The sequence below is a fragment of the Microcaecilia unicolor genome, chromosome 7, assembly GCF_901765095.1.
Source record: "Microcaecilia unicolor chromosome 7, aMicUni1.1, whole genome shotgun sequence".
Classification (NCBI taxonomy): domain Eukaryota; kingdom Metazoa; phylum Chordata; class Amphibia; order Gymnophiona; family Siphonopidae; genus Microcaecilia; species Microcaecilia unicolor.
In genome coordinates, this window is record NC_044037.1 from 178010140 (window position 1) to 178034419 (window position 24280).

At 44.2% G+C, this 24280-nt stretch overlaps 1 protein-coding gene across 1 annotated transcript in view; it reads right to left on the bottom strand.

Moving 5' to 3' along the window:
- LOC115475098 (BTB/POZ domain-containing protein KCTD18-like) overlaps nt 1-24280 on the bottom strand; it is a 52311-nt gene that overhangs the window by 15825 nt on the left and 12206 nt on the right. The window contains exons 4-6 of the mRNA XM_030210838.1: nt 22768-22961; nt 12005-12099; nt 8125-8227 (exon numbers count right to left, since the gene is read on the bottom strand). Of these exons, the coding sequence (XP_030066698.1) occupies nt 8125-8227; nt 12005-12099; nt 22768-22961 (392 nt within the window). The remainder of the gene's footprint in view (nt 1-8124; nt 8228-12004; nt 12100-22767; nt 22962-24280) is intronic.

Sequence of the window (24280 nt, forward strand, 5' to 3'; positions counted from 1 at the left end):
ACCAGCCCCGCCTCCCACCACCAGCTCTGGCACAGACTGTATAAGTCTGCCCAGCACTATCCCGCCTCCCAACCACCAGTCCCGCCTCCCACCACCAGCTCTGGCACAGACCATATAAGTCTGCCCAGCCCTATCCCCGCCTCCCACCACCGGCTCTAGCACAGACCGTATAAGTCTGCCCAGAACTATCCCCGCCTCCCAACCACCAGCCCCGCCTCCCACCACTGGCTCTGGCACAGACCGTATAAGTCTGCCCAGCACTATCCCCGCCTCCCAACCACCAGTCCCGCCTCCCACCACCGGCTCTGGCACAGACCGTATAAATCTGCTCAGCACTATCCCCACCTCCCAACCACCAGCCCCGCCTCCCACCACCGGCTCTGCCACCCAATCTTGTAACGCAAATCCCATACTATTCTCGTAGCTTTTCTTTGCACCGCTTCAATTCTTTTTACATCCTTAGCAAGATACGGCCTCCAAAACGGAACACAATACTCCAGGTGGGCCCTCACCAATGACTTATACAGGGGCATCAACACCCCCTTTCCTCTGCTGGTCACACCTCTTTCTATACAGCCTAACAACCTTCTAGCTACGGCCACCGCCTTGTCACACTGTTTCGTCGCCTTCAAATCCTCAGATACTATCACCCCAAGATCCCTCTCCCCGTCCGTACCTATCAGACTCTCACCGCCTAACACATACGTCTCCCGTGGATTCCTATTCCCTAAGTGCATCACTGACAGTTTAGAAAAAAAAAGGACTGACAAGCCTGGTTTTATCAAATGCTATTCTTTATGAAATTCTTAGCTGAACATCAATTCTGCCTAATCTCAGTTTAATAGTTCAAGTAAAATAAGCAGAATTAAATAATCAGTGTATTGGAGGAGTGGCCTGCTATTATTTCTGATCATAGGGTAAAGTGCGGGAGGATTGTGCCTGAGTTTCTCCCTTATATAGTGTGAAGCCCAGCCCAGCACATCCCAGGATGCACTGGGCAGGGCTGGGTGCTGCCAATTTCAAGGCGGCGCTGGAAGAGGGAGTGTAGTTCCCTCCTCCAACAAAGGCACAAGGGGGTGGGCGGGAAAGAGGGCCGCTAGACTGCCAGTTTTTTTTTTTTTTTTGGGGGGGGGGGGGTTGATTTGCAGCCCACTGAGCAACCAGGCCTTTTCGGGGGGGGGGGGGGGGGGGGGGATGCGGGGATAGGGCTGGAGACCCACCAGATCTCCAGTCCTCCCAAACTTGTGTCCTGGGGGGGGGGGGGGACTGAAGGTCTGCCGGACCTCCAGCCTCTGTGTCGCTGGCTGGGGTTGTGCTTTGGGGGGGGGGGGGGGGGGGGGGGAGTGTGTTGGTATTGGGAGGAATGGGTGGCCTGATAGCATGCAAAAGCATGCTGGACAGGGTTCACTATTCCTCCCCAATGGTCTGAAAACCCTAACGCCAGCTCCGAGATGGCATAGGGTTTGCTGTGGACAATGCACCAATTTTGGGCGCACTGCTCGCTGATCATTGGGGGGTGGGGGGAATATGTTTAGAATGCATTTGCATGCTAGTTGTGTTCAGAGCCCACGAGTGTGTTGTTTCATGCACTCGGGGGCTCTGATCATGGGGCGGTAGCAAATGCAGGCGCTAGTATGGTGCTAATAGCCTCTAGCGCCCGCGTTTGCTTTTGATCATCTGCCCATTAATGAACTACTATACCAAACAGCAAAGAAATCCATACAATACTTTAAGTACCAACACTACAAACATGGAAATATGAATGGCAAACCGATAGTTATGGTGTGTGGTTAGGAGGGTCCCTGGAAAATTACAAGGATGAAGCCAGTGGCCTAGTGGTTAGGGTGATGGACTTGGTCCTGGGAAACTGAGGAACTGAGTTTGATTCCCACTTCAGGCACAGGCAGCTCCTTGTGACTCTGGGCAAGTCACTTAACCCTCCATTGCCCCATGTAAGCCGCATTGAGCCTGCCATTTGTGGGAAAGCGCGGGGTACAAATGTAACAAAAAACAAAACAAAACACAGATAAGGAAATCTGCCAGCTTTTTAAATCATATTATGAACAGCTGTAGTCTAGACCTCCAGAGGATGGTCTTGGTTTGGAGAGAGTTATTTGACTAGTGTAGAGGTATCCCAGATCACCTCAGCAGAGAGGGAGCTGTTGAATGCACCCATCATTCAGGAGGAAATGGAATGGGTGATCCAACAGAGTGAATTATGTAAAGCACCAGGACCTGGCAAGTTCAGGGCAGATTTTTATAGAATTTAACAAGGGGGGCTGAGGGCTTCCATCAAGGAAGGCTGCTGCTGACACAAGATGGAGAATCGGAGGGAGGGGGCCGGAACTAAGATGGCGGCATAGCAGGACGCGTCGAGAGGCAGCTCTGGGGTCCCGTTTGGTGCTAAAGGTTTTTCCGCGACGATACCTCATACCAAACGAAAGGGGTCTACGAGGTTAGCTCCCCCACCTACCTCGACGTCCTCCCCGTTCCACACGGGGCTAGAGCGCTTCTTTTTGCCACTTTCCCACGGAAACAAAGACATGGATCCCGTTGCTCGGCCCTCGGGAGAGGCGGAGACCATGCTGGGAGAGGAGGTGTCTCTTTCACCACCAGCAATGCTGAAGCCTCCGTGCCCAGCGTCATCGACGAGTCTGGTTGAGAAGCAGCAGCCTACCGGAAGTGTTTTGGCTGCTGATCCCAGTGAGGGTCAAGAAACATTGAGGAAGACGCTAAGAGCAGAGGCAGGAGCCTCAGGAAAAGAACCGGAGGTAAATCTTGAGATGATTTGGAAGAAGCTGAATGAAATGGATACAACTTTACATCAGACATCAGGTGAAATTAGAGCCTTTAATAGTAAATTTCAAGAACTTGATTCTAAAGTGGATTTAATTAAAGAAGAAACTATTGAAAAAATTCAAAGTGTTCAAAAGAATGTTGACTCTTTACAGGAATTTAGATTATCTGTGATTAAAGACAATATAGACATTCGGAGAAAGATGGAACAGATTGAGAATTCCAATAAAAGACTAAATTTACGTTTGTTAAATTTCCCTAATCTCCCTGGGATTACTCCTTATGATATGTTCAAAAGATATGTGAACGAAGTTTTACAAATTCCTTTGGAAGCTATCCCGCCTGTAAACAAATTATATTATATTCCTGTTCCTAAGGGACAGAAAGGGAAAAAACAAGAGCTTCAAGAACTCAATCTGGACTTAAATAATATTTCAGCAATACTGGAACAGACATTGGATGAAAATACTGAAAGATCCACTTTAATTGTGTCATTCATTTTTGAACAGGATTTGAATAATAAAATGAAACTTTATTTTAAGAACTTGAAAACCTGTTTTGGGGGAATTAAGGTTCAGATTTTCCCTGATGTAGCGAAATCTACCCAACAAAGAAGGAAAGCTTTCCTTGCGTTAAAATCAAAAACATCTGATATAGGAGGAAACTTCTTCTTGGCATTTCCACGTAAATGCATTGTTAAATTGGGTCAGATTAAATACACCTTTTATTCACTTGAACACCTTAAATCATTTCTTGATTCAAGGCAGCAGTAACGATATAAATATAACGTGGGAATGTTAAACCACTATATTTTTTTTCCCTAATTTTGCTAATAAATACTTGTTTTAAATCCTCTCTAAATTCCACCGACCCCTCTCTCAACTTAATGTGGTCTAAGGAAGCAAAAAAATTATAGGAATTTGATAGAATATGATTTGTATATCTGTATAATTGTACGATATTTCCTTAAATGTTGCTTAATTTCCTCTTTTGAATCATGGCTGTATTTCAATAACAAGTATTTTCTTGTTGTAATGTTTAAAATTAATAAATAAATTTAATACAAAAAAAGAATTTTACAAGGGGGGGGGGGGGTATAACTAATATAGAAACAAATCTTTTCCAGAAAGGAGGATATGGTAAAACTTAGAGGACATGAATTGAGGTTGCAGGACAGTAGACCTGAGAGTATCGCGAGGAAATTCTTTTTCATAGAGTGATCGATGCCTGGAATGCCCTCCCAAGGGAGATGGTGAAGACAAAGACAATAACGGAATTCATAAAGGCATGGGATGAACACAAGAGGCTCTCCAATTAGAAAATGGATGCTATAAAAAACAATACTTAAATGACTGCATATGTGTTGATGTTATGAATGGTGCTTAGAAGGCAACTCCAGCTGTGAAGAACTAAGGCCAATGCCAGGCAGACTTCTACAGTCTGTATCCCGTATATGGCAAGATGGTTTAGGATGTGCTGGAGAAGACTTTGAGAGCAACTCCAGTAGTTGGAATGTGAGGACAGTACCAGGCAGACTTCTACGGTCTGTCTCGTATGTGACAGGACAGATTGGAATTGGCTGGAGTGGGCTTCAACGGCAACTCCAGTAGTTGGAACCTAAGGATAGTACTGGGCAGACTTCTACGGTCTCTGTCCCAGAAAATGGCAAAGAAAGACCAGGATCAAGTACTATACCACATTCCTTGTTGGTTTAATCATGAATTGATAATGAGTGTGACTCTTGGTTGGAGTGGATGAATGGTTTAGGTCTTTATCTGCCATGTTTATTACGTAACTTACAGTATTCTGTAGGCTATATGCATAACTGGGGGCTCCACTCATGTCGCATCCAGCTAAACGCATCCCTTGCATTTACACCTTATGTAAGTTAGTTGTGCTGTTACAGAATTGTGCTTAGGCGCCATGCTGGCACTTTTATAGGTAAACTAGTAAAAAAGGCCCGTTTCCGAAACCAATGAAACGGGCGCTAGCATGTGGCTTTTTTTGTGTGTGTGTGTATGTCTCACAGAGTTATTTTGTGTGTGAGTGTGCGGTGTGTGTGCAGGTTGTTGATGTGTGTCTTTTTTTTGTTTTGTTTTTTGCTTGGGGGTTGTGGGATGTGATGTGCTGTGCTGTGCTGGCAAAGTGGGATGGATTGGCGTGTGGCTTTGAGGGTGTATTTCTGTTGTATTGTGTGTGTGTGGTTTTGTCTGTCATGGAGGTTTGTGGAGGGGGGGTCTTTCTGTTGGTGAAATGTAAATGTGGTTGTAGGGGGGTCAGCCTTTGCTGAGTGGTGGGTTTTTTTTTCCAGATTTTTTTTTTTGTGTTGTGCTGAGGCAGCAGTGTTGTTTTAGATGGGTGGAAGGTAGAGGAGCACGTTCTTTGTCTGTTAGTATTTTTTGGCCATTTCAGGGCTACTGTAGGGGAATGCTGGAAGAGAAATGTGCTGTTGGAAGCAGCGCCATCTTTTTCCATTGGGCTGGGGTTCTGGGCATCCTGGAGGTGGGTGACGGCTTGCCTGAGGACGGGGATGGTTGTTTTAAGTTGGCGGAAGGGAGAAGAGCACAGTCTCCGGCCGTCTGGGGGTGATCTGGTATGTTTGGTCCATTTCAGGGGAATGCTGGAACATTTATGCGCTGCAGGAATCAGCGCCGTCTTTTTCCGGGTGCTTGGGGAATCCCCGAGGTGGGAGACAGCTTGCTTGAGGCTGGGGATGGTTGGGCACGTCCTTGGCCGCTTCGGCAAAAGGGGAAGAGGAAGGGGGTGGGGAGTTACCTGCAGCCGCCTGAGAAACCATGTATTCTTTGTTTGTTTTGTATTATTAGTTTGCATTTCTGTTGAAGAAAGAGTGGATGCCTTTCGAATGATGGAGGTGGTGCGTCGGTGTGCGGTTGTTTCGTTAGTTTGGCAGCCAGTCTCCTCCCCCTTCCTTGGTCTCTGTTTGCTGCTGGCTGGGTTGCGGGTAATCCTTCCAGCTGGGCCGCAGCTTGTCCTGTTCGCCCACGTCCCAGATGGTGATGGGCACGTTGTTTTCCGGCTCCTCCGACTCCATGTCAAGCGATCCCAAATATAGTTCTTGCTATAGGCCCTCTGGCACTCTTCAGTACTGGCATTAGGCATTTAAAAATTTCTCCCCCCCCCCCCCCCCCCCCCCGGGTCTATTTTTGCACATAACCACAGCAGGAATATTCTTCTCTCGTTCCAGCGGTGGTTCTGTGCTCTCCGTGCTGCACAGATAATGAGCCATTCTGCTGGGGAATGCTCCTCCCTTATTGTCACTTAGTTTCCTCTGATTGGTCCGTCTTACGTTGCCTAGTGTTGCCTGGGAACGGTGTTGTGATGGTCCTTTGTGTTTCAGAATGTTGAGGGTGTTTTTTCTGATTGGTCTGTCATGCGAGGGCGGGGCAGAGAGACATGGTCAGTGTTGTGGCTTCACCACCATGAATCCATGAACCCTTCAGGGAGTGGCTGAGTGACTTCAGAACGTTGTCTTCAGAACGTTGAGGGTGAGTTTTATTATAGTAGATACAGTGGTGGAAATAAGTATTTGATCCCTTGCTGATTTTGTAAGTTTGCCCACTGACAAAGACATGAGCAGCCCATAATTGAAGGGTAGGTTATTAGTAACAGTGAGAGATAGCACATCACAAATTAAATCCGGAAAATCACATTGTGGAAAGTATATGAATTTATTTGCATTCTGCAGAGGGAAATAAGTATTTAATCCCTCTGGCAAACAAGACCTAATACTTGGTGGCAAAACCCTTGTTGGCAAGCACAGCGGTCAGACGTCTTCTGTAGTTGATGATGAGGTTTGCACACATGTCAGGAGGAATTTTGGTCCACTCCTCTTTGCAGATCATCTCTAAATCATTAAGAGTTCTGGGCTGTCGCTTGGCAACTCGCAGCTTCAGCTCCCTCCATAAGTTTTCAATTGGATTAAGGTCTGGTGACTGGCTAGGCCACTCCATGACCCTAATGTGCTTCTTCCTGAGCCACTCCTTTGTTGCCTTGGCTGTATGTTTTGGGTCATTGTCGTGCTGGAAGACCCAGCCACGACCCATTTTTAAGGCCCTGGCGAAGGGAAGGAGGTTGTCACTCAGAATTGTACGGTACATGGCCCCATCCATTCTCCCATTGATGCGGTGAAGTAGTCCTGTGCCCTTAGCAGAGAAACACCCCCAAAACATAACATTTCCACCTCCATGCTTGACAGTGGGGACGGTGTTCTTTGGGTCATAGGCAGCATTTCTCTTCCTCCAAACACGGCGAGTTGAGTTCATGCCAAAGAGCTCAATTTTTGTCTCATCTGACCACAGCACCTTCTCCCAATCACTCTCGGCATCATCCAGGTGTTCACTGGCAAACTTCAGACGGGCCGTCACATGTGCCTTCCGGAGCAGGGGGACCTTGCGGGCACTGCAGGATTGCAATCCGTTATGTCGTAATGTGTTACCAATGGTTTTCGTGGTGACAGTGGTCCCAGCTGCCTTGAGATCATTGACAAGTTCCCCCCTTGTAGTTGTAGGCTGATTTCTAACCTTCCTCATGATCAAGGATACCCCACGAGGTGAGATTTTGCGTGGAACCCCAGATCTTTGTCGATTGACAGTCATTTTGTACTTCTTCCATTTTCTTACTATGGCACCAACAGTTGTCTCCTTCTCGCCCAGCGTCTTACTGATGGTTTTGTAGCCCATTCCAGCCTTGTGCAGGTGTATGATCTTGTCCCTGACATCCTTAGACAACTCCTTGCTCTTGGCCATTTTGTAGAGGTTAGAGTCTGACTGATTCACTGAGTCTGTGGACAGGTGTCTTTCATACAGGTGACCATTGCCGACAGCTGTCTGTCATGCAGGTAACGAGTTGATTTGGAGCATCTACCTGGTCTGTAGGGGCCAGATCTCTTACTGGTTGGTGGGGGATCAAATACTTATTTCCCTCTGCAGAATGCAAATAAATTCATATACTTTCCACAATGTGATTTTCCGGATTTAATTTGTGATGTGCTATCTCTCACTGTTACCAATAACCTACCCTTCAATTATGGGCTGCTCATGTCTTTGTCAGTGGGCAAACTTACAAAATCAGCAAGGGATCAAATACTTATTTCCACCACTGTATACTTAAATGCTACTATTCTATACATTTGTGCGTGCAAGGGGCACGTAAATATGAATGCCTAAAATATAGAATTACCATCAGTGAAACAACCATATTCCATTAAATAAGCCTAATTTGATTAAAAAAAAAAAAGTTAAAAGCTCCCTGCAAAATGCTTGAGGAGCCACATTTTTGGAAGCCAATTGTGGTAGTAAAACTTAGTACCTGTTGCGTACAGCAGGCAAATGATGCAGACTTCCTTGCAAAGGCCGTTCCTCTAGAGTCCAACATTCTATCAGCTCCTGGGGTACTCGCCAATAGCTGACACCTAGAGGCCCAAGAGTAGTAAGAATTCATATACAATACTCCAATTCAACAGATATCTTTCCTAAAAATATAGCATAATATATTATCTACTGGTCTGATAGCTTGGCTAAATACTAAATATACACAAATCTTGATTCAAGTGAACATTTTGCACCAGATGTACTAAAGGGTTTCTCCTATTTTAAGTCCATGGGAAAAAATTGGCTCACAGACTCTTTGCTGAAATGCCAATTCTTTCCAATTTATCAAGATGGTATAAATTGTTATAGAATTGTCTGCACGTGAAGGTAGGGGACAGCATCTAAACAAAAAGTGGTGAACATAAGAGACTAATCTAAAATATATTTATTTCCACCCCGGAGAATGATGTGGAGGAGGGAGGGAAGCCATGAAACATTTACACATGGATGAAAACACGTGGATTCCAGCACTGGATCAACCTCTTGTGGAAAATAGCAAGGGACCTATGGTAACATCCATATGGAAGAGGTCACATTTTCCCCTTGCAAAACAATATTACACTTAGGACTAGATTCAATAAATGGTGCTCCTGAGTGAAGCCGTACTAGCAGGAAATTGATACCCCTACTAAAATTAAACTGGTGGTTCCTGATCAAGCCCTGAAGTGGGTGAAACGTTCTGGGCCCCGTTGACAAAATGCACAGTTGGAGTGGGGTCATCAAGCCATCTAAATTATAAGCTAAGTTAATTTATGCTTTAATATTGGCTTGTTTAAAGTGTATATACTCAGAAATGCTGATTTGAAATACAAGGCTCTAATATGGGCGGTTTGTGATAGCAAAAAAAGTGTAAAAAAGAAAAAACCTTATGAAAGAGACTAGATCACGGACAAAAACTCTTATATAGATACTATTGTCTCGTTGGTCAGACCTTGGTATACACCTCGGTTTCTGAGGGTTTTGTTGCTTTCACATTTGTTATTCATTCATTTAACACAACCCCTTTAGGATTGTGATTGGCTGTTGATCAGTCTGTACAGTATTAGATTACCTTATTTGGATCAACAGCTCATACTGTGATTTGACATTGATTTGCTATTCTATAAAACCACACGACATTTTTTGGATGCCCGTACCTCCTTTTCAGTTATGCACTAGAGAATTTAGGCACAGGGTGTTATAGAATAGCGCACAGGAAGATGTGCGTGTAAATCCAAATAGTGCCAATTAAGTGCTATTATTGATTGTTAAGGCCTACTAATTTATTGTTGATAGCTCATTCTTGGATCCATGCCTAAATTTAGGTGTCAACCTTTCAGCGCCATATGCAGAATCTGGGGGTTAGTGTGCAAAACTGTGGGCACAAATTATAGAATACAAAAACTTAATTGACAAATTATGGGCCAATATTCAAAGCAACTTAACCAGGAAGGAGAGGCTCCTGCTAGTTAAGTCACTTGTGTGGGGCTATCTACTGATATTCAGCTACTCTGAACCACAGAGTGCTGCTGAATATCCCCTATAACCACCTAAGCCAGAGCTTCTCAAACTGTGAGTCGGGATCCCAAATGGGGTCAAAAAACCTGCCTTTGGGGTCATGACCTAGGTGGGCTCTCCATAGGTGCATCATTATTGTGCACCTCGGGGGAGGGTATCACACAATTTCATTTAGCTGCAATCACGGGGTCACAGCTACATAAAGATGGGAAGCATGGACCTAAACAGAGACCAGCTATGTTGTGGGTGGTCCGGGGGCAGAGTCAGCACTTATGCAGTTAAGTGTCAATATTCAGCACTTAACTGTATAAGGTAACTGGACCAATCAGATCATATAAAACACAGTCCTATCTTGTCCAGTTCCACCTATACGGTTAAGGGCTGAATATTGGCATTAACCGGATAAGTACAGGCTGTCTGCACATACCCAGAAAATCAATGCCAGTGTCTGGACATGGCCCCGCATTGAATATCAGTGCACAAAGCAGGCATCTGCTAAAAATGCTCACCGCAACCGGCTGAATATGTACCCCTGAGCTGCTAATTGGCACCAACAACCAACTATTGGTGATAACTGGTGTTAACTGCCACTAATTTGCAAATTCTATAGTGTGTAACTGCAAGAGGCGGTGGAAGTGGGAGGGACATGGGTGGGTCAGGGGCATGACCAGAACTTACATACTAAGATCATAGAATACCGTCAGATGTGAGCATTTATACCGGCCTTTGACATGGAGTAAAGTTAGGTGCTAAAATGTGGTCTTACACCAATATGTGTATAATTGTTGATGCAGAATTTGTGCTAAGAAACCAGCATTTCAGCACCTAACTTTAGGCAGTCACTCCCTTTATACCTGGTCCATGTGTATGTTACACGTGTGTAACACTGTGCCCTTTACTTGTCCATGCCTTTCTGCATGCCTTATGTGCACTGAACGGTTTACCCTACAGAGCCACAATGTGTTTTGGGTCCTGCATTAAGAGAGCAGCATCTAGTGGGCCTTTAGATAGAACCAACATGGCAGCCAGGAGGGAAAGAAACTTCTCTAGTGCAGAGAGCAGCCTCCTGGCATGCCTGGTGCTCTTCAATGAGGGCATACTGTTCTGTGATGGAGGACAGAGGCTGGACCATGCTGCAGTAAGGATCATCTGGGAATCAATCCAGATGACCCTGGCCAGGTAAGATCAAATGTGTCTCCATGCATCTACACCAAGACCTTCTAGATCAGCGTTTCCCAAGTGTACTCCTTGCCATTCAGGTTGTCAGGATATCCACAATGAATATGAATACAGATCACGCTCCCCCCCCCCCCCCCCCCCTCCACACACACACCTGCTTACTTGCCTGCTCCCAGGCCAGCCAAACACAACAGCTACCACAGTGACCTACCATGTCTTGCCTGTAACGCATCACCTCCCTTTATTTTCAAACATACTGGAAGCAACTGGAGGGTAAGAAGAATGCATGCTGCTTAGGTCAGGGCAAAATGCACCAGCAGACAAGCTGAACCACTATGACTTAACTGAAGCGTGCCACCTCCTCTCCTCCCCCCTCCCCCCCGACATACTGGAAATATGTGGAAGGAAAGAGAGGGGGAGTGTGATCACTTTAGTCCCCTTGACAAAGTCCCAATATTACAAAGCACCATAGTCTAGGAACATGCTGCACTGAGGCTTTTTATGGTTGGTTTTTATTTGTTTTTCTATTTTTGTTCTTCCTGTTCCAAAAATTTTAATCAGTCACCACTCAAGAAATGTACCTGCAGCCTCCTCCAACAGTAGGTATTGCAGCCACAACCCCCCCCCCCCTCCCCACCAAAAGGATCAGAGGGGGGCACGGTGAGGGACCTGACACACCATGTTTAGGACCCCCCAGGCTCTGTGGTCCCGCCTCTGCCAATCCTAACTCTCTAGTCTGCCCCCAAGGAGGGAGGGGGGCGCAGAGGGAACTCAGCTCCCAAAAACAGTTACATGCAGTATTCCCCAGATTTAGTGAGTGCTCCACCAGGAATCTGTGTCTACAGCCTTCCTGGAAGCAGCCTACTTGACCAAATGTCTGTACCATCTGCTGAAGCCAGAGAAACACTGAGGAGTTGAAGGCATCACCAGTCCCCTATAAAGGAGAGTGAAGTCAGCTCTGATCTGTTATCCCTCTGGTTCCATCGGTTGGCAGGGGGATATAACCCACTTGGTCTGGACTTATCTGGAACAGACTAAGGAAATTAGCAATAGCAACATAATTTCAGTAACTGTTTCACTGTTCCTCTCTTCCTGTTAAATTTCAGTGGTGTTTGCTTCTAGAAGAACAAAAAATACTATACCTTTCCCTTCCCAGGAATCAAAGGCATCCATCATCTTTATTAATTCAGCTGGAGAATAATAGCTCCAAATATACTGGACATTATTTCCCGCCTCTCTGACAACATGAAAAACAGAATTAAAAAGGAAAGCAAATTAAGTATATCAAAATATTCATGAAGCAGAAGGCACAAATTTTTCAGGATACATATTCTATAGAAGCTTTGGGCCTGATATTGCTCCTAAATTAGTCTCTTTAAAAATTTATTAGGGCCGAGAGTCTAAATTTATACTTAAATTTTCACTGAACTCTTATATTTAGTAGCATAAAAAGTAGGTGACAACAGAGGCGGATTTAGGTGGGGGGAAAAATAAGAGTTTGACACTGATTTTCTGCACTAGGCTCATAAATCCAACCTAGGCAAATGAATGGCAGACCTAAATTTATAAGCATAACTTAAGCTCCTAAGATGAATTTTCAGCTGAAAATTTATGCTCCTGTGTTTGGCTGAATAGGGTACAAATTTAGAAGACTAACTTAGGAATATAAATTTTGGAGCTCAGCCTTTCATTTATTTTTTATATCAAGCTCTTTAAATGTACCAGTTTTTAGGTTTCCTGTGATAACACTAGTTTGTATTTCCCTTTAGGGTGCAATTGTTCTCCAAGGCCAGCAGGACATAAATCCTCACATATGGGTGGCTTCAGCCAAAAGAACCTGGCATTGAAATGTTCTCCAGCCCTGAAGACAGAGCTTTTGAGCTTGCTCCACTACACATGCACGCCTCTTCCTGCCTGCCGCTGTCATGAGGGACCTCATCAGTCCATTATAAGCCTATTAGAATGCAACTCTTTGGGGAGTGGGAGGGTTTGTGAGGATTTATGTTCTGCTGGCCTCAGAGAACTGCTGCTGCAGGTATGTAATATGTACTGTGTTTTCCCTGAGGACAAGCAAGACAGAAATCCTCACACATGACTCCCCTAGCTACAGGCTGCCTTTAATAGAAAAGAAGGGGGGGGGGGGGGGGAAGAATAATTATTGGCACTAAAACATGCAAACATTATTTTTGGTAGCAACAAGCCTTAAGATTACGAGCTTTAAACAGAAATAGACCTAGAGGGGATGGAGTTGGATTCCAATTCCCAAAGAGATTTTGGAGGACTTCTGGCCAAACCTACTGTTGCGTTGGGAGTCTTTGCTCTAGACAATGAGATGTAATGCATGGACAGAAGTCCATGTTGCAGCCCTGCAAATCTCTTCTATGGAGGCTGACCTCAAGTGGGCTACCAACGCCACCACAGTTCTGACATTATGAGTCATGACTTGACTCTCTAGCTTCAGACCAGCCTGGGTATAAATGCAGGAAATTGCAGTCTGCTAGTCAATTGGAAACTGTGTGTTTGCCACAGTAGCCCTCATTCTGTTAAGAATCAAAAGAAACAAAAAGCTGGGTGGACTTTCTATGGGCTTTAGTCCACTCCAAGTAGAAGGCCAAGGCTCTTTTGCAGCCCAGAGTGTTAAAGTATGCTTTCACCTTTATGGGGAGGAGGACTAGGAAAAAAGGATGGAAGGACTATTGACTGGTTAAGATGGAAATATGGCACTGCCTTGGGAAGAAGCTTCAGATGGGTGAACGGAATTACTTTGTTGAAAAAACTTAGTGTAAGGTAGATCAGTTACTAGAACCTGGAGCTCACTAACTCTGCAAGCTGAATTAACCACCACCAAAAATAAAACCTTTCAGGTCAAGTATTTCAGATGGAAAGGTTCAAGTGGCTCAAACGGAGCTTTCATCAGCTGTATAAGAATCACATTGAAGTCCCGTGACACTGAGATAGGTTGATGGGAGGTTTCAATAGAAACAAGTCCCACATAAAACTGAACAACTAAAAGGCTATATAGAGATAAGCTCCATTTGGACTTGAGACCTATCTCAGACATAGAAGGTATTCAAACAGATTTTATGCAAGACAAGAAAAAAGGATCTAGGGTCTTACTGTCATGCCAAACCTCCTCCGTTGTCCACTGCTTTGCTACCTCCTGGAAGGGAAGGCTGGGTCAGAAATGGGCTTGGAGAGGATCTCAAAACATGCTGCTATTCTGTTTCATAAGAATAACAGCTTTACATCTTATCTTCAGACATTCTCTCCACAGCATCACACGCCAGTGAGCTTTTCCTGCACATCAAACCTCAAATCTGAGGCCCTCAGCCATGTGAGTGTGCGGGCGCCAATGCTCACTGCAGAAGCTGTTGATGCCATATAGAAAATATCATAGGTTGCATGGATCATGTATTTTTTGCACTTTTTCCTCCACTCTCCAACCCCTTTGGCTACTAATTCACTACACTGCATAAAGCATCCAACAAGTACATGCCCATAAAGATATGGTAGGATGCTAGGCAGGACATGAGTATAGAATTGTGAATAGAATTTTCTCCCAAAAGACTCCAGTGTTTGAGCTTCCCTCCCAGGGGGCACCAAGGAGAAAATCTTGGTGCTTTTGGCTATTAAGAGTGGATTCAATCAACATAGAATAGTAAGGAAGCTGCTTTTTGTTAATAGGAAAAATGGGGGTGGTGGTGGTGGTGGGGGGGGTGATCTCCTACATTCTCACCTAAACCTCTTTCAGTATTCTGTGTCACAGCCTCCTTGGGTGGGTTGTGGAATTGGAAGATATCCATGGCTTTGTAGGAGTATTTACCTGAGATCTCACCTTTGCTGGTCTTGGCCTAAACAGCTATTCTGTTATAACAATATGGATTACAGCTTGTGGCCTATATGCACCAGTAACCAGCTTTGTCAAAGGAACATTACTGCTGAGCATAGCAAGATGACGTCATCCAAGGACATATTTTGTGTTGCAAACAAGCCTGCTATCTCCTGGGAAGATTGGAGGAGAGTGTCACACATGGCTCCAGGAGTATGTGAGCAGACAGAGAGGTTTGCTTGCTGTCGATACAAGAACAAAGGCTCGCTTCTTGACCAAGAAGCTGGCTGAACATGATTACACCATCTGTGATTGGTCCACAGGTATCATCCGACCCTTAGATACCAAAAGTTTGGCCTGAAGAGAAAAGGAGAAGAAGGGAGATGACCGGAAGACTGGCAGGTGGATAGAAGGCTCTGAATGAGCTAGAGACTGATTTTCCTAAAAAACAGTGAACTGCATACCTTGTAACGAATTCACAAGGTACGCTCAGCTACAGTATACGGCCTTACTTATGACTGTGTGATCTGTGTCCAGAAGACAGATCTCGGACTTCATTCCTGGACTGAGACTCATTGCTGCGTCAGCTGGAGTCTAAGAGGAGGAATCCACTTTTTTACCGCTGGAAGTCTGCCACAGACTGCAGGGTGAGATAACAGGATTTACTTCCTATGGTCGTGGGGATAATTAGTTCTTTGCTTTGTCTGTGACGGGTTATGTCCTGACTTATGGTGTATGAATTTAGCTGCTAACGGTATTTTGCTTAAGACGTGTGGTGTAACTTCCAATGCTAATCATTAGGTTATCAGTATTATGATTGGTGGTGTAAACACTCATTTAGTTAGTCCATTAGGATAATCATGTTCCATTATCTATATTTTGGGTGACAATCTATTTTTATAGCAAGCTATTCTGTATTTTGCTTGGCATTTTGCTTCAGATTATATATATACTAGTAAAAAAGCCCCGTTTCTGATGCAAATGAAACGGGTGCTAGCAAGGTTTTCTTCTGTGTGCATGTGGGAGTGTGTGTGTCCCTGCCCTCCGCCCTCTCTCCCCTCCCCCCCTCCGAGTCCTTCACTGCTTTGCTGTGTTTTCCTTCACTGACTGTTTTGTGTTACAGAGAGGGCGGGGAAGACACTCATGGGGAAACCGGATATCTCTCCCCCTTCACACTTCCGGCTGGAGGCTTCATAGAACGTTGGTGTTGCCTTTTATACAGAGAGATTTCTTTAATAAATAATATATATATTCCATCTGTGGTATTGTTCCTCTTTATAACAACATCTAGTTAGTCATTGGCTAAAGAGGTACCCTCCCCTAGACACAAGTCCAGAATAATTGCTATTTAGTAGTGTTCTGACAGCTAAAGTATCTGTGAATACGTACAGCTTCTGACCAGGGCTCCTCCTCTATGGGACGGCATGTGCCATCTCCCTCACAAAATCAATGAACAAGAGCTCTTCAAGTGGGAACAAATATGAAGGGAGACCTAGGGATATTTCCTCTGAGAAGACCTCTGGCTTTAAGTTCCAGGAATGTTCTTAAACTCATAAAAATACTGCAGAGGAGATGTCCGAGTCTCTGCCTGTCTTGCATAACTGACCATAAAGTCAGGCCTTGGATAGGGGTTGTTGAGACACTGGATTCATGATGGGTTGGCAAAGCTTTCCTCCCTGATTCATTGGAAATTGAGACCGGTGTAGCCAATATCAACTTCGAGCTCCTTCAAAGCTTCGGTGTCAAGGTGTCTCCTGCAGGCAATTGGTGTCACTTGCGCCATTTGTGTTGAGATAGTGTAGGACCCAAACAGTAGGTTTGGAGCACATTAAAAACTGTAGGAATCACAGAAGCTTTGGTCTCAAGGATCAGATGATCCACCTATGACTTCGAGTTTAATGATAATGAAGCTGCAGCATCATATCAGGCAAAGAAGTGTTTCATCCTCATAGCAGGAGTGGCCACGTCTTCCAGTCACTTGAGATGAATTGAAACTGGGGCCTCAGGTCCATGGAGGCTGTGGCCCCTCCTCTGATGACAGAGGATAAGTGGTCCTCATGTCAAAGGTGCTTGGAGGACATCGGTGACCTCAGTGCCTCTGTGCTCAGCAACATGCTTTGATGAAGGGCAATGACAAGGTGTCAACGTCCACTTTAAGACCAGCATCACACTCCTTCAACACTGATGAAGTCAAGGACAAATCATTCTTCTGGAATTGGACAATGACTGCTCCTGGTGGCCTCTATCAATACTCCATGTCAAGGGTGAATGAGACACATTTGATGACAATATATCCCTAGTGAACAACACAGCTCTGGGACCCACCGAGACTGATGCTTCTGATGCAGACATCAATGACTCAGTCTTATCTGTGCTGAAAAGCTTTTCACTTTGCTTTTCTCTATCATAGCCTTATACCTGTAACTCCTTATCAGACAGGCTGCAAGTACCTACCAGGCTTATTTTCGAAAGTGATCGCCGGCTAACTTCCGACATAAGATGGCTGGAGATCTCGCAAAAGCGGCGAAATCGGTATAAATTGAAAGCAGCGTTTTTGACACTATCGCCATGCCCGCGAAAGTTCAAGGGGGCGTGTCGGCGGCAAAGCGAAGGTGGGACATGGGCGTGGCTACCAGATGGCTGGCTTTTGCGGATAATGGAAAACAAAAAAGCAGCGTTCATCAGTATTTCGCCGGGTTTACTTGGTCCTTTAATTTTCACGACCAAGCCTCAAAAAGGTGCCCAATTGACCAGATGACCACCAGAGGGAATGGGGGATGACTTCCCCATACTCCCCCAGTGGCCACCAACCCCCTCCCACACTAAAAAAATAAAAATAAAAACCTTTTTAGCCAGCCTGTATGGTAGCCTCAAATGTCATACCCAGCTCCCTGACAGCAGTATGCAAGTCCCTGGAGCAGTTTTTAATGGGTGCAGTGCACTTCAGGCAGGCAGACCCAGGTCCACCCCCCCCCCCCCCCCCACCTGTTACACATGTGGTGCTAAGTGTTGAGCCCTCCAAACCCCCCCAAAACCCACTGTACCCACATGCAGATGCCCCCCTTCACCCATAAGGGCTATGGTAATGGTGTAGAATTGTGGGGAGTGAGTTTGGGGGGGGATTTGGGGGGCTCAGCACACAAGGTAAGGGAGCTATGCACCTGGGAGCTATTTGTGTATTTTTAAACATTTTTAGAAGTGCCCCCTACGGTGCCCGGTTGCTGTCCTGGCATGTCAGGGGGACCAGTGCACTACAAATGCTGGCTCCTCCCATGACCAAATGCCTTGGATTTCGCCAGGTTTGAGATGGCCGGCATTTTTTTCCATTATCGCTGAAAAACAAAAACGGCCATCTCAAACCCGGCGAACTCTGGCATTTGGCCGGGCTAAACTGTATTATCGAAAAAAAAAGGTGGCCGGCCATCTTTTTCGAAAATACGGTTCCAGCCAGCTGTTGCGCCGATGCCAAAATAGATCGCCGGCGACGTTCGATTATGCCCCTCTATGACTCCTTCTCAGACAGGCTGCAAGATGCAAGGCTAAACTTTCAGAGTGCTTATCTCCCTGGATAAAATAATTTGGACTAAAGAACACAGGAAGAGATACAACATTAACTAATCTTAAATGTATCATTGAAACTTATTTATTACAAATATGAAAATAGACATCTAATTGCAAACTTGTCAATTACAATTTATAAGTAGTACATACCAAAAGAGTATCATCCTGTGTGAGGAACTATACCAGTCGGGAAGCAAAACACTTCTCAGTGCTGGCAAGATTCCTGTTTCTGAAGTAATAAACCATTCCTTTTATACCCTAACTATGTGTACGTGACCATTCTCATATCTCTGCTGATGCCTGCTGATGTCCCCCTTATCTAAAAACAACATCTGGCTTTACTTATTCCTGCAAAACCAGTCTCACGACCTCCAACCACAATCTTTGCACAGAATAGTCCTAGGGCTGGTTTCACCTCCTTCTTCACCACTCCCTGTTGATGTGCTTGAAAGTAGAATTTATTGCTGGATTGCTGTATGTACTCCTGATAACCTTACCTTGCTGTTTTACAGAGTTGGGCAAACTCTACTCCACAGAAAGAAAGGCAGGCATCTTAGGAGTTACACATCCCTCTCTGACATCTGGGAATGCAGAATACTATGAGAGGGATCATAGTGGGGGTCACAGATACCAAACTATGATTATCCATAGTGGATATGGTCTCATTGAACTAAAAACACCTTTTAAAGCAGTTGGGGGTCTTGTTTTGGGAAAAACAGCTGCAACAAAAATCAAATGACTCAATATTGGAAAAACTAGATGAGCACTCAAGGCCTAATGAGGACTGGATCAAGCCGATAAAAAAAAGGGGTGGGAGGGGGAAACTGACCAGCAAAACCTAATTGGGGAAGCTACCAGGAAGAAAACTGCATAACAGTGACAGGAATTGCGCACTGAAATACTGTCTGTTTGACCATCTTCTCAGTGTTTTGTGTGCTCATCTCCTTAACACATTTTTTTCTATGCAGTATACCTTGGAAATTTCAAGCACCTATTTTGTGCAGAATTAGATCTCCATATCTTTAATTTCCAGGTTAGCTTTTACTATGCACGTATGCTTTACATACCAACTTTTGAAGTACACAACAGTGTTTATGTTGTACAGCAGAATAGCTGTTCATTTATAACAGTGCTTATACTCAAGTCATATAACATGTTTTCCTTAGACACAAAGGTCCATTGTATCCCTTAGAATGTCATTCTTCTTGTTTTTTTTAGATTTCAGTATTCCTTTGCATCTCATTTCTTATGAGTTCTGATATATGATTGCGTGTATAATTACCTTTTAAATGTACTCTACACTGATGGTCATATACAGTGGTGGAAATAAGTATTTGATCCCTTGCTGATTTTGTAAGTTTGCCCACTGACAAAGACATGAGCAGCCCATAATTGAAGGGTAGGTTATTGGTAACAGTGAGAGATAGCACATCACAAATTAAATCCGGAAATCACATTGTGGAAAGTATATGAATTTATTTGCATTCTGCAGAGGGAAATAAGTATTTGATCCCCCACCAACCAGTAAGAGATCTGGCCCCTACAGACCAGGTAGATGCTCCAAATCAACTCGTTACCTGCATGACAGACAGCTGTCGGCAATGGTCACCTGTATGAAAGACACCTGTCCACAGACTCAGTGAATCAGTCAGACTCTAACCTCTACAAAATGGCCAAGAGCAAGGAGCTGTCTAAGGATGTCAGGGACAAGATCATACACCTGCACAAGGCTGGAATGGGCTACAAAACCATCAGTAAGACGCTGGGCGAGAAGGAGACAACTGTTGGTGCCATAGTAAGAAAATGGAAGAAGTACAAAATGACTGTCAATCGACAAAGATCTGGGGCTCCACGCAAAATCTCACCTCGTGGGGTATCCTTGATCATGAGGAAGGTTAGAAATCAGCCTACAACTACAAGGGGGGAACTTGTCAATGATCTCAAGGCAGCTGGGACCACTGTCACCACGAAAACCATTGGTAACACATTACGACATAACGGATTGCAATCCTGCAGTGCCCGCAAGGTCCCCTGCTCCAGAAGGCACATGTGACGGCCCATCTGAAGTTTGCCAGTGAACACCTGGATGATGCCGAGAGTGATTGGGAGAAGGTGCTGTGGTCAGATGAGACAAAAATTGAGCTCTTTGGCATGAACTCAACTCGCCGTGTTTGGAGGAAGAGAAATGCTGCCTATGACCCAAAGAACACCGTCCCCACTGTCAAGCATGGAGGTGGAAATGTTATGTTTGGGGGTGTTTCTCTGCTAAGGGCACAGGACTACTTCACCGCATCAATGGGAGAATGGATGGGGCCATGTACCGTACAATTCTGAGTGACAACCTCCTTCCCTCCGCCAGGGCCTTAAAAATGGGTCGTGGCTGGGTCTTCCAGCACGACAATGACCCAAAACATACAGCCAAGGCAACAAAGGAGTGGCTCAGGAAGAAGCACATTAGGGTCATGGAGTGGCCTAGCCAGTCACCAGACCTTAATCCCATTGAAAACTTATGGAGGGAGCTGAAGCTGCGAGTTGCCAAGCGACAGCCAGAACTCTTAATGATTTAGAGATGATCTGCAAAGAGGAGTGGACCAAAATTCCTCCTGACATGTGTGCAAACCTCATCATCAACTACAGAAGACGTCTGACCGCTGTGCTTGCCAACAAGGGTTTTGCCACCAAGTATTAGGTCTTGTTTGCCAGAGGGATTAAATACTTATTTCCCTCTGCAGAATGCAAATAAATTCATATACTTTCCACAATGTGATTTTCCGGATTTAATTTGTGATGTGCTATCTCTCACTGTTACCAATAACCTACCCTTCAATTATGGGCTGCTCATGTCTTTGTCAGTGGGCAAACTTACAAAATCAGCAAGGGATCAAATACTTATTTCCACCACTGTACATGTGTTAGTCGTTTGGCAAAACAGCTAGTCAACTATAATAGAGCTCAAGCTATATATTGTCTTCATAATTACATTTTAAATTCATGTATGATACATTGTCCAGCTAGTCATATGATTTTTCCCAGTACAGTATGGTTCATTTTAACATTTGGCGGTTTGTTCATTATGTTCTTTTTATGTTTTAGAGTATATTTTTATACAATTCTTTAATGGCTTTAGGCACTCATTAGTATTTTTACATGTAATTTATATTTATTTATATGTAATTTGTAGACTCCTGAGGCAGGTGTGCAGAGCATTGAAACACAGCTGCTGTGTCAAGTCTTTTTGTACCTTCAATAAACATCACTTCATTGGACAGATATGTTGCCCTAGTGGTTTTTGGAAGTGCCTACTTTTAAACCTACTCCTTGATTTGTTGTGCTACAATCATAGGGATTGGTGTTCCTCCACCTAGTGTGGTTGTTCCACCACCTATCACCAGAACACAAGGCAGTGTGGCTTGCATGAAGTTTGGGTGGGCAAAAATTTAAATATGCCTCTCCCATCTTCACATAGGGAATATAGGCCTTTAAAAAATTCCCCCGTCAGGTTTTCCAGCTCAGAGGCACACACAGATTTTTAAAAAAATGTTTGTTTTACCCAGGACTTTACACGAGACATTAAATTCCTCATTTTACTTTTTTTTATTTTTTTTGAGGCAAAGAAACACAGAAATCGCAGCCTCACTGCTTAATTGACAGAAGTTAAACGTGCAAGTTTGTAAAATGGGACCGGCTACACGTGTAAACTGCAAAATTTCCATTTCCACATATAGCTATTGGCACTTACCACGTGGAAAATGCAAAATTTTCATTTCCACATATAACTATTGGCACTTACCACGTGGAAAATGCCGAGATGCTGCTACGTTTTGTGCATATGTACATTTGTAAAATGTTTGCTTTCGCTGTATGTGCCTGCAAATACAGTACACATGCACACCAGCACAGACTTTTGTAAAATACCTCCAGAATTGAACACATGACCTGGATGTCTCAAACTCCCATCTCAACAAAACAGCAGAGAGGGCTCAAAGCACAGTCCAGAAACCAAAAAAAGCACTAAGAGCCTCCAAAATCAGCACAAGTCCTTTAATTCCACAACAAGGATCAAAATGATACATTCATCTCCCATGTCGTCGACCCAACAAGGGCCATGTTTCAGTGCACAGCGCCTACCTCAGAGGTCTTTGGATATGTGGTTTCTAATAATAAAGAACCAACTGGAAAGCTTAGGTTCACCAATAAAAAGGAATTTGTCCCAGCATAGCTGAAGCCGTATAGGGCCAGGAATCTGCAACATTAGCACCCGGCCATTAATTAGGAAAATGGGAAATCGTCCATTTTCCAGCTGTGGTAAAAACCCATGTAAAAGCACACTAAGACCACTTTTTATAGCAGCTTACTACAAGTACCCCATTAACAAGCAAGTATTGTGCGCCATTAATTTTATACTTGGCATGTTATGGGCTACCATGGTTCCTGAAAGAATAAAGGAAGGTTACATACTGCTGATGTATGGTTTTCTCCTACTATGGCATGACATTTATTAGTAAAATGGCTCACCTTTTGTAAATACTTTTACTATGAATTTTTCCTCCCAACTGTTTACTAATAGCCTCGATGCCATCGACTTTAGTGGCATACACACCGATAATTTTACTCTCACAGCTTGCGCCACTTGTGCTGAGATAGTGTAGGACCCAAACAGTAGGCTTGGTGCACACTAAATTGTAGGAATCACAGAAGTCCAACAAAACCTAAGAAACCAAAATATAAAAGAAGCTGCATGTGACATATGGAACTCTTCCAGATTTTACAATTACAATAAAATCATTTAACACACTCTACAGATTTTACAATTACAATAAAATCATTTAACGCACTCTACAGATTTTCTTTTTTCACCCAGCAGACCCGTTCGGCAAATTTGGGCTTCTCTCTATTTAATTCAGAACTAGGCTCTAATGGGCTACAAACTCCATGAGACTTCATGCATAACTACCTGGGTTTTCCATTATTTTATATTTCTTCCCAACCTAGTTTTAGTCCAACCATTGCAAAAGTCCTTGGACGAAGGCCATATACCAGGGCTCCTCCAGCCTGTGGGTGACACTGAAGAAAAATGGTAAAGGGACCCCAGTCCCAACTGGCCCACAAAGCACGATCCTGAAGACCAAATTTCTTTATATTTTTCTCTCTACTACATTGCAAGGATCAATGAACAAGTTGCAAGTAGTACCTTTTTAAAATAACTACCTTTTATTTCTACATACCTAAGTGGACTAACATAGCACAAAAACTATGGTATACATTGCTTTTCTTTTAGCAAACCTGATTCTATTAATCTGTATGGCCAATATAATAAAAGATCTATCAAATTACAGGACAGAGTGGGTGGAAAACATTTATACTGGTACCAGTTGGCTGCAGAAACCAATGACAAAACAAGCTGGGAAAGCACTCATAGTTCATGGAATTCTATCCAACTTCTCTGCATGTATGTATACGTTTTGTATGTTTATCTCTTGTGTATGGGCAGGTATGTGTGTCTGTATATGCATATTTGTATGTGTGTTGAGGTGTGTAAATGCACATGCATCTATATCTATACCGGCTGGCTGTGAAAAGGTGAGAAAAGATGAGAGGGGAAGTCAATTTTGAAAAGTGCAATTCCTTAATCACTATGTGAGTCAGTGTATGTATGTATGCTATAGCTGTTCTAACTGCTTTTCCTATAGAAACGTATTGGTGTATTTTTTGTGGGCTTCACTTCTGTTCCCCACCGCATGCAGAAACTTTACTTGTAGAACACAAGAACTTCCCTCAGCTCTTCTCCTTCCTCCCTGAGAGAAGGGCTGCTTTCTGGTACTCTGCCCCCAGTGTCTTGCCATTGACTGAATCCTACCTACACAGACTCTGCTGAAAGTTACATTGGAAGAGGCAGGGCAAGCTCATTTACACAGCAGATACATTAGAGAACTGCAGATAAAAGTTTTAAAACTCAGACAAATATCTAGACATGTTAGTCATCACTGTGCTTCCTGGACATTAGTGCAAAATCTTCTGACTCCTAAAA